This window comes from Mchenga conophoros, linkage group LG10 (genome assembly GCF_057382185.1).
Source record: "Mchenga conophoros isolate Kocher_MC1m ecotype Shallow Benthic linkage group LG10, M_conophoros_male_GT1.1, whole genome shotgun sequence".
NCBI classification, from domain to species: Eukaryota; Metazoa; Chordata; class Actinopteri; order Cichliformes; family Cichlidae; genus Mchenga; species Mchenga conophoros.
The window spans coordinates 10,134,191-10,147,940 of NC_140535.1; the positions used below are offsets into that span (position 1 = coordinate 10,134,191).

Here is a 13,750-nt window from a genome sequence, read left to right on the forward strand (position 1 = left end):
TCAGACTCCAGGGAAAGTCTATCAGAATGCCAATGTCCTCGCCACCGTATGACAACATGACAGAAGAGTCTGCTTTCGACAACCCCATATATGAGAGTGGAGTAAGTACAGATGTCATGAGCATGCAAGACGTGGATTCACAGAACACCAGCGTGCTGTCCTGATCTTTTCCCATCCGGATGTCATCCCATCGTCATCTCATGTCTCACCAGCAGAGGGCGCCCTCACACCTTTCGTCATCATGTCACTCATCACTGAGAGCTAGTGGTCTGAGCTGTGAGATAGGAACATTTTTCCTCACTTTACTCTGATGTCACATCTCATTTGCATCCTGGATTTCCATTCTATCCTCTCAGAGAAGTGAGAGTGCTATGTTAGAGCTCATAGTGGTAACTTTTACCCAACTTTTCCCTAAAAGTTGTGGTGCTGTGTAACGCTGATTTGGGGGCAACAGTAGACTAAATACAAAAACAAATTAAATTCTTTTTTTAAAAAGAGTGTTTTAGCGAGATTAAGAAATGCTTCAATGTGAGAGACAGTATAGATAAAGAACATTTAAATGTAATTTACCAACATGTATTTCCAATACTGCATAATAACATCATGCTATTGTCAACCACCCAGAAAGCATTGCTTTAAAATGGTTCTGTAGCAGAAATCCATTCACACGTTCAGGAACACTTTCAAAAGCCATTATTGTTACTGCATCTACAAATCTAACACCACAGTACAAAGGAGGCCTTTAATTTTCAACACTTTACATGTTGCCTCTGTACAGGTTTCATTTAAATATGGCTTTTAAAATTATTTGGAAATCACTCTGTTTTGTTTTGATTTACATTTTACACAGCATCACAATTTCTTTTGGAAATGATATAGTTGTATGTTTATCATGCTATATGCTGCAGTCCCCGTGTGTGTATAAAGGTACAGTTTGCTGTAAAATCTAGCAAATGAAATCTAGCAAATGAACTTGTGCTGTGACGTTAATTAGCCTTAAACTAGCATATACCTATAAAGTGTACTTTAACCTTTGTAGTGAGAAGAACCTAGAATTACATAAATGGCTATTTTTATTTAAAATAGATATTTAGTTTTTATACATATTCTCAGTCTTCTTGAGGGTATAGTTACCAGCTGATTCATAAGTCAAAAGGTACACAAAGTACATAATATATGCATAGGCTGTTGTGACAATAGTAATTCTATGACTCTATTCTCTCTTCTTTGCTCCTTCAGCACTGGCAGACTCATTCTAGATACTAAATCCTGTCATTATGTCCAGTTTGGCTGTACTGCAGAACAACTATGAGGTGAGGTCTCCTTCTGATTCTGAGATCTCATCTTACTCCAGTACCCCGACCGTTCAACGATCTGTTTTTGACTTTATCTCGATCCTGCCACTTACTCACTTTTTGTCTGAAGATTTTTTTTTCTCTTAAGAACCACTGGTTGGTGAGAATTTGGAAAGACATTGTCGGTCTGTCATGAAATATGTAACATATTGAGAATGAAATGCTAAATCATGTTTGTCTATACCTAAATAATGGATAACAGATAGGCTACTAGGGATGGGTATCGAAAACCGGTTCTTGTTGAGAACCGGTTCCCACTGTTTCAATTCCTTGGAATCGTTTGCCACTTTTAAAAACGATTCCCTTATCGATTCCAGTCGCCCCGAATGACGTCATCACGTTGAGTAGCGTCTTTTACCCAGTAGGAAACACGGCGCCTGAGCGGCACAAACGCTCAAAAGTTTGGTTACACTTTATGAGAAAGGATGACAACAGGGCAACGTGCAATACTTGCAAAGTAGAGATTTCATCAAAGGGAGGAAACACTACGAATATGCAAAAGCATTTGCTCAAAAAACACGCGATTGCTTTCAACGAATGTCGTGTTTTTGATCCGCTCCGGACTAGCGAAGCTCAACCCAGCAGCAGCAGTAGCGTTTCCACGTCCTCTCCCGTTAATACTGCAGGTAACTAATCAATTAGCATTGCATATTATGTTAGCGCGATTTACCTTATTACAAAACCTGCTATTACTGTGCGTTGCATTTAGATAACCATGATGAGAGAGACAGAGTCTGGCTGGCTCAGATGCTGGCAGTTCTCGCTGCAGTCTACCGGTAGCGTCTCCTTTCAGGCCAGGATAGACGAATGTCACCCAGCAGTGTCTAAGTTTGTGGTCAAAGGCTTGCACCCATTTGCCACAGCAGATGCCCCCGATTTCACTTTGGTAAGTGAATGTGTTTAATTGTAGGCAGGGACATTACTGGATATTCTTGTGTAATTGCTACAGAATAATTTATGTTAAACTTTGTTATTGCTACAGGAGAATATTTATTTTATTATTTTACATATACGTTTTTTTTCCTGGGGACCCTGTGACACCCCATTGAAGAGCCGTAGGCTGTGGATCTCTTAAGATCCCACTGTTGGGTTTGTAAGGCCATGTTACTCCTAAATTTCTATCTTGTTCAAAGAGAAGATATAAAACAAAGTTCTAAGCTAATCGACCTTAGTGTTCTCCTTTTTTAAAAATAAGAATCGATAAGAGAATCGATAAGGAATCGAATCGTTAAACAGAATCGAAAATGGAATCGGAATCGTTAAAATCTTATCAATACCCATCCCTATAGGCTACTTAATAAAAAAGAAATATCCCCTTGAAGATGCTTTGTCTATCACTGCATTTCAGTGAAGTTCACAATGTTGTGCTGTTATTGAACAACAATTTTATGTGTGGCTATAACATCTATGTATGTCATATGCAGACTTGTCAAACTTCTTTTTAGTATTGTCTTTATCAGCACCCTGCTTTACTGTTTATAAGTGACAATTGTTTACTCACTTTCATCAGAAGAAAAGTTCAAATGACCATAAGCTGATGATAGACTTTTTTTTTTTTTTTTGGTAAAAGCTTTAGCAGTGGTATTTGAAAAAAAAAAAACATGTAGTGGCAATCCATAGCTGCCCACCTAACAAACATTTCATAGGCTTTTTTTTTTTTTTACTGTATCATTGCCATTGCAGCCTGTATTTTCTTATGTTCAGTTTAATAAAATGTCCAGGACTGATCACCAACACTTTATACATCATCTAACTACTTGCTTTCATCTAAGCTCGCACTGCTCATTTTGACAACATTGAATCAGAATGGTAATAACATCTATTAGAAAAGAGATTTGCTGTAATAATTAACAGCTGTATTATAAGGAGGAGCATATATGCACTTCACAAGCTGTACCACCCTCAATAATTTCCTGGGTTTTTTTAAAATTATTATTATTATTTTTAAGCAGATTGCCTTGTCTGATCTGTACAGGATGAATGAAAAAGGTTAAGAGTGTTCCATTTAGAGCACAAGTAAGAATTACTCAATTTCTTTGGACCATCTCTGCACTAGTCATCTTTTACTCCAATATTCTTTTTTTTTCTTTTTTCCTCCCCATTTTACCTATTTTGTGTATTACTGTAAATATGTCTTTCTCTCCACAGTCAAATCAGTTAATCTGTGGGACATCATGGTGATATTTTTCTAAAGTAAATTGTTGATGACTGTCAGTGATTGAATGTTTTCGAGTCCTTTTTATCGCCTCGAGTCAGTGGCAATTAGAGATTGGAGGAAATCTGGCTTTGATTGTTCAGCTCTGTTGGATACAAAGGCCCCATCCACCCAACAGACTTTGAAAAAAATAATTGCCATTATTACTTGCTTCACTTTGTATGAGTCTGCTATCTGTAAATAGACTGCCTGTCCAATATGAGTGCCTCACGACTGACTATAACCTGAGTCATCACATGTGAAAATAACAGGTACATGAAAGATTCATTCAAGATTCATTTACTTTCACTTATGATTCATTTCTATCTTAATGTTCATGATTAAGGGATTTAAGAAATGATCCTAGATATATTACTATGAGCATTTGTGTAGTTCTGACTGCATACGGCCTCAGAGGATTTCTCAAATACATGTTTTCATTCAGGAACCATTAGCTATGCATACCGCTCTTCTCCTATCACACTGTAAAGTCTGCCTTAAAGGATAAACATCAGCTAGCTAATTTGTGTATGTTACAAAGTGTAGTTGCACCACATCATTAGCATCCTAGGACAACAATCCTCAAAATCTAGTGAGTGCATACAGTAATCAGCTCACATCCTGATCCATGTCACTGAGTCACTGCTTTACAAAACAATTGAAATCCTGCAGTGTGCAAAATAAATCCCTGTGCAACAGATGGTTGTTTACTTGGGGTCATGTTGTGGTGCATCTGCCTGTGTTCAATTTTGTAGATAGATCTCATCTCCTTTGTGCAAATCCTTTCTGTTCTAACAAATCTTTCTTTCAGTATCACAGCTGCTGTGACCACATACAGGAAACTGCTTCATCTTTAACTATCTATAACCCTCTCAAAAAAATAAATTAAATTGTTACATAAGTATTGTCACTGACTCATTAATGACTAAACTTGTGTTTTAAACTCATAAAGAAGTCCTTACCTGATATAATAACAGGGCAGACATGTAACATTATATGTCACAAGTCAAAATGTTAGCTTTAAAAAGGGCCAAATGGAAAATGTATATTGTGTGGAACCACTGATTTTCACCACAGCTACAGCGGGATAAGGCCATATACTAGAAGCTGCAGCATAAGCATTTATGCTGCCACGTGTCGGCAATTACCAGAACTGAGATTATCAGCTATCTGTGCAACTGAAGCATGTGCGTTCAAATGAAATCGATGCAAAAATACTGTATTGCAGGCAACACCATATAAATGTCTCCATGCATTTGTGCACCTCTAGATGGCAGCATGATAACAAGACATGCACATGAGGTACTCACAAGCCTTTGTGATGAGCATGCTGTAGTTCTCATCCAACTTATATTAGTGAATTATAACTCACAGTGTATTTGTTTCCTCTTCACATCTTCTTATGAAGCATTTGTATATATTAAAACAACCCATCTCTGGTGTGTGTGTTCCTCAAACCCCACTAGAGGCCTGAGGTTATTAGCTGTTCCTAGGGCTTCCCTCTTCCATTGAGGTTTGGGTTTTACAGCTCCCAATGCCGCAGGACCACTGCAGAAATGCATATATACATTGCCAGTTACACCAGTGGACCATGGGCCTTCTCCACAGGTGAGGCATGGACAACCAAGGGAAAAATATGTATAATAACTAATTATATATATATATATATATCCATCCATCCATCCATCTTCATCCGCTTATCCGAGGTCGGGTCGCGGGGGTAGCAGCCTAAGCAAAGAGGTCCAGACCTCCCTCTCCCCAGCCACCTCCTCCAGCTTGTCCGGGGGAATACCAAGGCGTTCCCAGGCCAGCCGAGAGATATAATCTCTCCAGCGTGTCCTGGGTCTGCCCCGGGGCCTCCTCCCGGTGGGACATGCCTGGAACACCTCGCCCAGGAGGCGCCCAGGGGGCATCCTTGCCAGATGCCCGAACCACCTCAGCTGGCTCCTTTCGATGTGGAGCAGCAGCTGCTCTACTCTAAGCCCCTCCCGGATGGCCGAACTTCTCACCCTATCTCTAAGGGAGAGGCCAGCCACCCTTCGGAGGAAGCTCATTTCCGCCGCTTGTATCCGCGATCTCGTTCTTTCGGTCACTACCCACAGCTCGTGGCCATAGGTGAGGGTAGGGACGTAGATCGACCGGTAAATTGAGAGCTTCGCTTTTACACTCAGCTCCCTCTTCACCACGACTGACCGGTGCAGCGTCCGCATTACTGCAGCCGCAGCCCCAATCCGTCTGTCGATCTCCAGCTCCCTTCTCCCATCACTCGCGAACAAGACCCCGAGATACTTGAACTCCTCCACTTGGGGCAGGAACTCATCCCCGACCCGGAGTGGGCACTCCACCCTTTTCCGGCTGAGAACCATGGCCTCAGATTTGGAGGTGCTGATCCTCATTCCCGCTGCGTTACACTCGGCTGCGAACCGCTCCAGTGCGAGCTGGAGGCCCTCACCCGATGAAGCCAACAGAACCACATCATCCGCAAAAATCAGAGATGAGATTCTGAGGCCACCAAAGCGAAAGCCCTCCGCCACTTGGCTGCGCCTAGAAATCCTGTCCATAAAAATTATGAACAGAACCGGAGACAAAGGGCAGCCTTGGCGGAGCCCATCACCCACCGGGAACGAGTCCGACTTATTGCCGGCAATGCGAACCAAGCTCTTGCAACGGTTGTATAGGGATTGAATGGCCCGTAGCAATGGGCCAGACACCCCATACTCGCGCAACACCTCCCACAGGACGCCCCGAGGGACACGGTCGAATGCCTTCTCCAGGTCCACAAAACACATGTAGACTGGTTGGGCAAACTCCCATGCACCCTCAAGTATCCTCGAGAGGACAAAGAGCTGGTCCAGTGTTCCGCGACCAGGACGAAAACCGCATTGTTCCTCCTGTATCCGAGGTTCGACTAGCGGACGAACCCTCCTCTCCAGCACCCTGGCATAGACTTTCCCGGGGAGGCTGAGGAGTGTGATCCCCCTGTAGTTGGAACACACCCTCCGGTCCCCCTTCTTGAAGATGGGGACCACCACCCCGGTCTGCCAGTCCACAGGTACTGCCCCTGATCTCCACGCAACATTGCAGAGACGTGTCAACCAAGACAGCCCTACAACGTCCAGAGCCTTCAGGAACTCGGGGCGGACCTCATCGACACCAGGGGCTCTGCCACCAAGGAGTTGTTTAACTGCCTCAGTGACCTCGCCCCCGGAAATCGGTGGGTCACACCCCTCATCCCCAGACTCTGCTTCCTCCCCGGAAGACGTGTCAGTGGGATTAAGGAGGTCCTCGAAGTATTCCTTCCATCGCCCGACAATTTTCTCAGTCGACGTCAACAGCGCTCCGCCAGCACTATACACAGTGCAGGTAGAGCACCGCTTTCCCCTCCTGAGACGCCTGACGGTTTGCCAGAATCTCTTCGAGGCAGTCCGAAAGTCTTTTTCCATGGCCTCTCCGAACTCCTCCCACACCCGAGTTTTTGCTTCAGCCACTGCCCGAGCCGCATTCCGCTTGGCCTGTCGATACCTGTCGGCTGCCTCCGGAGTCCCACAGGCTAACCAAGCCCGATAGGCCTCCTTCTTCAGCCTGGTGGCTCCCTTCACCTCTGGTGTCCACCATTTGGTTCAGGGATTACCACCACGGCAGGCACCAACCACCTTGCGGCCGCAGCTCAATGCAGCAGCTTCGGCAATGGAGACGCTGAACATGGTCCATTCGGACTCAATGTCCCCAGTCTCCCTCGGAATGCTGTTGAAGCTCTGCCGGAGGTGTGCGTTGAAGATCTCGCGGACTGGGGCCTCTGCTAGACGTTCCCAGCACACCCTCACTACGCGTTTAGGTGCACCAGGTCTGTCCAGCGTCCTCCCCCGCCACCTGATCCAACTCACCACCAGGTGGTGATCAGTTGACAGCTCAGCCCCTCTCTTTACCCGAGTGTCCAGAACATATGGTCGCAGGTCTGGTGATACGATTACAAAATCGATCATCGACCTACGGCCTAGAGCATCCTAGTGCCACGTGCACTTATGGACACTCTTATGTTCGAACAGGGTGTTCGTTATGGCCAAACTGTGATTAGCACAGAAGTCCAATAACAAAGCACCGCTCGGGTTCAGATCAGGGAGGCCGTTCCTCCCAATCACGCCCCTCCAGGTCTCGCTGTCGTTACCCACGTGAGCATTGAAGTCTCCCAGCAGGACAACAGAGTCTCCAGGTGGAGCACCTTCCAGCACCCCCCCCAGGGACTCTAAGAAGGCTGGGTACTCCGAACTGCCACTCGGCGCATAAGCGCAGATGACAGTCAGGACCCGTTCCCCGACCCTAAGGCGCAGGGAACAAACCCTCTCGTCCACCGGGAAAAACCCCAACGTACCGGCAGCAAGCCGAGGGGATATAAGAATACCCACCCCAGCCCGCCGCCTCTCACCAGGGGCAACTCCAGACTGAGACAGAGTCCAGCCCCTCTCCAGGAGACTGGTTCCAGAGCCCAGACAATGCGTAGAGGTGAGCCCAACTATATCTAGCCGGTACCTCTCAACCTCACGCACCAACTCAGGCTCCTTCCCCACCAGAGAGGTGACATTCCATGTCCCTATTGCCAGTCTTGGCAGCCGGGGGTCGGTCCGCCAGGGCCTCCGCTCCTGGCCGCCACCCGGCTCACAATGCACCCGACCCCTATGGCGCCTCCTGCGGGTGGTGGGCCTGCGGGAGGATGGGCCCATGTCTCCTCTTCGGGCTGTGCCCGGCCGGGCCCCATGGACTAAGGCCCGGCCACCAGACGCTCGCCCTCGGGCACCCTCCCCGGGCCTGGCTCCAGGGCGGGGCCCCGGTAACCCTATCCCGGGCAGGGTAAACTGTTCCCTCGATATTCTTTTCATGGGGGTCTTCTGAATCGCTCTTTGTCTGGTCCCTCACCCAGGACCAGTTTGCCATGGGAGACCCTACCAGGGGGCAAAAGCCCCCAGACAACATAGCCCCTGGGATCCCTGGGACACACAAACCCCTCCACCACGATAAGGTAGCGATTCAAGGAGGAGTATATATATATATATATATATATATGATTTATAAAATAGACACAATAAGATAAACATAAGCACTTTGTTGTTGCCACCGTGCTCAACATCAATCCTATTTCTATTGTTAACTGGAAAAGCAATGGGATGTGTAAGGGTTGTGAACTTCTTCTTAAATGGGACATGCCAGAAAGGATCCCAGAACCAATGAATAAGATGAACAGTTTTGATCATGACGTCTTACTCATTAGCATTCAAATAGCTGAGTATGGCTGTGCACTCAGAGGGTTTTTGTGAGGACCACAACTAGAGTAGCAGTAGTAGCAGATCTGAAAGCCTCAAATGAAAAGATCTGACTTGCACTGCAATACGAAGAGTCGGTTATGTTGTTTAACAAAAAAATAGGAAGAGCCCACTTTAAATAAGTAGCAACAATAGTAATGAGTAAACAATATAATGCAGTTATATCTAAAATACAAGCATTTTGTTTATTCTAAACTATCAGAGGGAATGAGACTATATTTCTATTAAAATACATGAGGGGGTTACCTGATATTTGGGGCTTTTTGATATACTAGTTAAGCAAATGAAATGCCTGCTAAAAAAAAGTCAATTCCCTGTGTATATTTGATCACTCACACAGTAAAGACATAAAGTATTTCTGCTCAATATAATCTACGTTTGACCTTTTTTTTTATCTTATCTTATCTGTGCAATTCCTGGTGGTTTTTCTATCATGTCAGATTATTCTTAGACTATGATCCTCTATTTTGATTGAATGATGGTTAAATGTATCTAATAAAATAAACATGTGCTTCAACCCAGAAGATTTATAACCATGTCAAGATTTTGTGTTTTTGTGCTTATGTGTATAAGAACCTGTTGTTTTTTTGTTCTTTCTTTCTTTTTTTCCTGTTCTCAGTAAATCATTTGGAAGCAGTCACCCATGATTTCAGCTGAGCTTTCACTCTGATGCTGGGGACATGGAGCAGCTTGAGCCATTAAAATGTAAATTGCCTGTGCAGTCTGAGGAAGAGGGCCAGAACAGGGATCTACTCATGCATTATGTTGTTGTCTTTACTTTACACGTTAATCATTGACAGAACAACGCAGTGTCTGCTGTCAGGGACAAGAAAAAGAAGAAAAAGAAGAAGGAAGGTACTGAGAAAAGTATAAAAATGCACATATGCAAACATGGCAGTGCTGGGGTTTTAATGCTTTGCATGTATTCATTTTAGAAAAGGAGTGACAAAATAGTAAACTTCTCCTAATGAAGTAAAACACATAGATTGCACATACGATGGAGGTGGCCACCTTGGCATGTTTTTGCCACCATGTTGGCATTTTTTGGTGCCACAAGCAGTCAATATTTGGAGATCTTAGAGGAATGCTAATATATTAGCTAATGCTAAGGTGTTCTTTTAGCAAGCTGCATGCAGCACATACACAAAATAGAGACATAAACATATTAGATATTTCCATTTAAAATGGCCAAAGGGATGCCACCACAACCTGCACAGTGGAGAGGTCCAGAGCATGGGAGGTCAACAAGGCAGCTTCAGCTACAGCTGCTTGTGTCAGCATAGCTGTCAGTCTAAGTAGCTAACTAACTTTAAGCCTTATTAGCATCCAAAAGGAGGAGTCCATAAAGGAAGGGGGGGACTGTGTGTTGTCAGCATTGCAGGCACGTCTAGTGTATACAGCAGTCAGCCTCACTGCGCACAGAATACATTCAATGTACAGAGGATTTTATATTCTAGCATCCGATGAGCCAATACCAATTGTGGTGGTAAAACGTATAAGTGCTTTTGTATACTTTTTTTTTTTTTTGCATCAGTCAGCAGCATGACTGTCCTTTGTTTGGACTTGGTTATCATCAATGAGGAGTTATTTTGCTAAAACTCCAGCAGATGGCAATCTACTACTGAGTCTGCTGTGAAAAGAAGGTCGACATGATGAAGACCGTCACCAACACTCACTACTTCTACACTGCACTCGTGGTGGGCTCACAATTAAACTGAAATGCCCTGCCTACAATCCAATGGAGACCTGGACATGGCAATTAACCCACTAATACTGCAGACCATTAGACCTCCCTCTCTGTGTCAGCAGTCCCAGTGCATACAGTACACTTACTAACAGACTGGGTATAAATGACAAAAGATAGTTTAATGTAATGACCCGTTTGAGAGTCTAGGGTACAGTGTGCACTCATCTTTGTTAAGCTGCAGCTGGTTATTTACGCAGTAGAAATGCATTTCAAGACAAATTTCACTTTTACCTAAATTGTATGTATTCAAATTAAAATAATTAGGTTTCCAGATGTACAAACACTATCATATGGAGATGTACACTATAAGAGATTAGTATTTCAGTAATATTATCTTAGGAAAACAAATTATATTAGCTACTGCATAATATTTGAAATTTAATTGAGTATTTAAAGCTTTGACATTTGTCTCTGAGACTTCTTTCCCCACCTGTTTTAGCTGAGATAGACAGGCAGCTCTCCCTTTTAATCTGATGTTTGTGACTGCAGTGGAGAAGAAACAGCAAATAAGCAATAAAACTACTACACACTGTCTCACATCTCTTGCTTTTCTCCTCACAAACCTTACTTAATCTTATGTAGCCTTTAAGCAAAACAATAAGTAGGGAAGCACTTTGTTTATCAGTGACAATACTAAAATCTTTTTTTCTTTCTCTGAATGAAAGCATCCGACTTGAAACAAATGCAACCACCAGACTTAAGTAACATAAGTACAGTTTTACTTCACTGACATTAAGCGTAAAGGGAGGGGAATATGAAAATGAATACTCAAAGAGGCTTCCTCTTTTTTCTTTATCCCCTCAGTTCTAGTTTTCATGTAAAACTATCTTTAATCTGCTACAGTGCTGCATTTGTTACAGTCCCTGGGGACCAGTAGCTGATGAGGCAGGCAGCCATGTCATATCGCTCAGACAGGACTCACGGTTGTTATTACAAACTGCAGCCTCAGGAAGCCATTTTGCGCAAAACAAAGGGTAAAACCCTCCAAGCCTCTGGTATTGCTTGATGTGGCAAGATGCCAAATCTCACTCTCCAGCATATGCAGGGGGTCTGGGCTTCCCTAGCACACGTTGATCACTGAGAGTCGTGTAAACAAAGAACTGCCTGAATTAGATATCATCTTCAATCTCCAGAGCCACAAATGATTTTCCTAGCAGAAACTATAAACTAATGTAAAGTCAAAGGTGAAAATGTGCAGGAAAAACACCTTCTTCTGTGATTATCTTGATTTATTTTGACTTATAAGGAAGAGCTTAATAGTATGCAGTATTTTTATACTTCTTATCATAGAACCAGATGATTACAACCAAGTAACAGGACGGTTCTTTAAGTAATTAAAACCTTATTTGCAAGTGGGATTCACCGGTACTCTTTAGAAAAGATTGTACTCTGTATGTTGAGTATTAGAAAACACACAGCTTTATTGTTGCATCATTTCAGTACAGTACAAGGATGTAGCCTTACATGCTGCTTATAGAGTTTGTCTTCACCTCTTCCTTTAGCACTTCTAGTTCTGTAGCACTTGTAACCAAATATCTTGACCTTTCACATATTATGATCTTGTGAAATACATACATATATATATATGTATATATATATATATATATATATATATATATATATATATATATATATATATATATATATATATATATATATATACATGAAACATATATATGGTGTTTTAATGAGAACTTTAATTATTTTCTAAAATGAATATAAGGATGCTGGGAGCCTCCTTTGAAACTAGTTGTCTTGTGAATCCATATGGTGTACCCGAACCATGAAGGTGACAAGGCAGAGTTATGCATGGAAATTAATGTTGAAAGGAATAAGAAGATGCATGGTTGAGTGGATGTTTTGAAGACTATGTAAAAAGGATAGATGATGATGATAACAATGGTGGGGATACGCTGAGAAGCTGAGGCAAACAACAAAGAGTGGCTAACTTTAGTTAATGTGAGCTTTGTAAGCTCTGCTACCTTTAGAGGTGCAAATGTTTCGTATTTTGTAAAATCAAAATGTATTTATACAAGCTGAGAAAAATAATTTATGATTAGAGTTTTTAATGATACTGTGGTGTAAACATAGGAAGTGATATTTGATTTCCCAAAGACTATGAAACCATTGGGTCAGCACCTTCTCGGTATATTCAAGCAATGGTACATGCTGGTCAGTTTCAATCGCTGACTATGTGTGCAGCTTCCCAAGTGTGTTACTTTTGTGCAAGCAGATAGCCTTAAAGTGTTAATGTGTAGGTGTATGTGTGTAAGGCAGAGAAATCACATCAATGTATTATCTGAGGTAGAGCAAGATAGGACATGTCTTCCAGGATGCTGGGCAGGCTTGAGATTGAGGGGTCTGAACAGAGAAGGTACAAAAGCGAGAGAGCCAGAGGGCGGAGGCGAGTGGATGAGCCGGTGAGATGATAATGCAGCATGACACCTCTGAAATGAATCCCTGGTTACCATGGCAAAAAAAAAAAAAGAAGAAGAAGAAAAGATGGGACAGTCGCTCAGGAGCCTCAAATAAAGCCAGCTCTAAATGATATTTGATTAGTATTTAGATCATGTTCCTGTTCAGCAGAAGCATTTTGTCAGCTGTTTGTGCACAAGTACCTCCAGTTTTGTAGTTACTATTAGTGATCCCTTTTGATTCAGTGATATGTAGCATGGTTTGAATAGATGTTTGTTGTTTAAGAAAATCTTTTTTTATTCTTTATTCACATGGTCTTGGATGTTTTTGCTTTCAGAGTGAGATTTTTGGAGAGATAAATTCAGTAGTTTCTATTAAAACTATTAAACATGTTGCTGAATACGGAACCAGGAAGACTTAATTCTATTTCTTTCATTCTTTAGCCTTGTCATTCACCCATCAGAAATGTAATTATTAACCACATATGTACTTCTTTGAATGTTTTCAAAGCAGCATGTCTGTGCATTGTCATATCATAGCTTTTCCAGCCTACATGTAAATTTGCAGCATTTATTTATGTACGTCAACATGTAAAATAGATTTTATTTGATCTATTTGACAGTCAGCTGGGGCATCTTTACATATCGTTGCATCACAGAGAAAAGGAAAAAAACATGTATATAGTAATTTGGCTTTTTGTGTATCCAGTGGAGTGTACAAAAGG

General features: G+C 42.6%; 1 protein-coding gene across 2 annotated transcripts in view; it reads left to right on the forward strand.

The window, feature by feature from the left end:
* Positions 1-4,450, forward strand: part of LOC146565377 (seizure protein 6 homolog) — a 97,246-nt gene extending 92,796 nt beyond the window's left edge. Inside the window, exons 16-17 of one of the 2 annotated variants that reach the window (XM_085288490.1) lie at positions 5-101; positions 1,240-4,450. In XM_085288490.1, coding sequence (XP_085144616.1) covers positions 5-101; positions 1,240-1,266 — 124 coding nt within the window. In that variant the 3' untranslated portion in view covers positions 1,267-4,450. Of the gene's footprint in view, positions 1-4 lie in introns of both variants that reach the window. The other variant, XM_085288489.1, reaches the window with a different exon arrangement.
* The last annotated feature ends 9,300 nt before the right edge of the window (positions 4,451-13,750 follow it).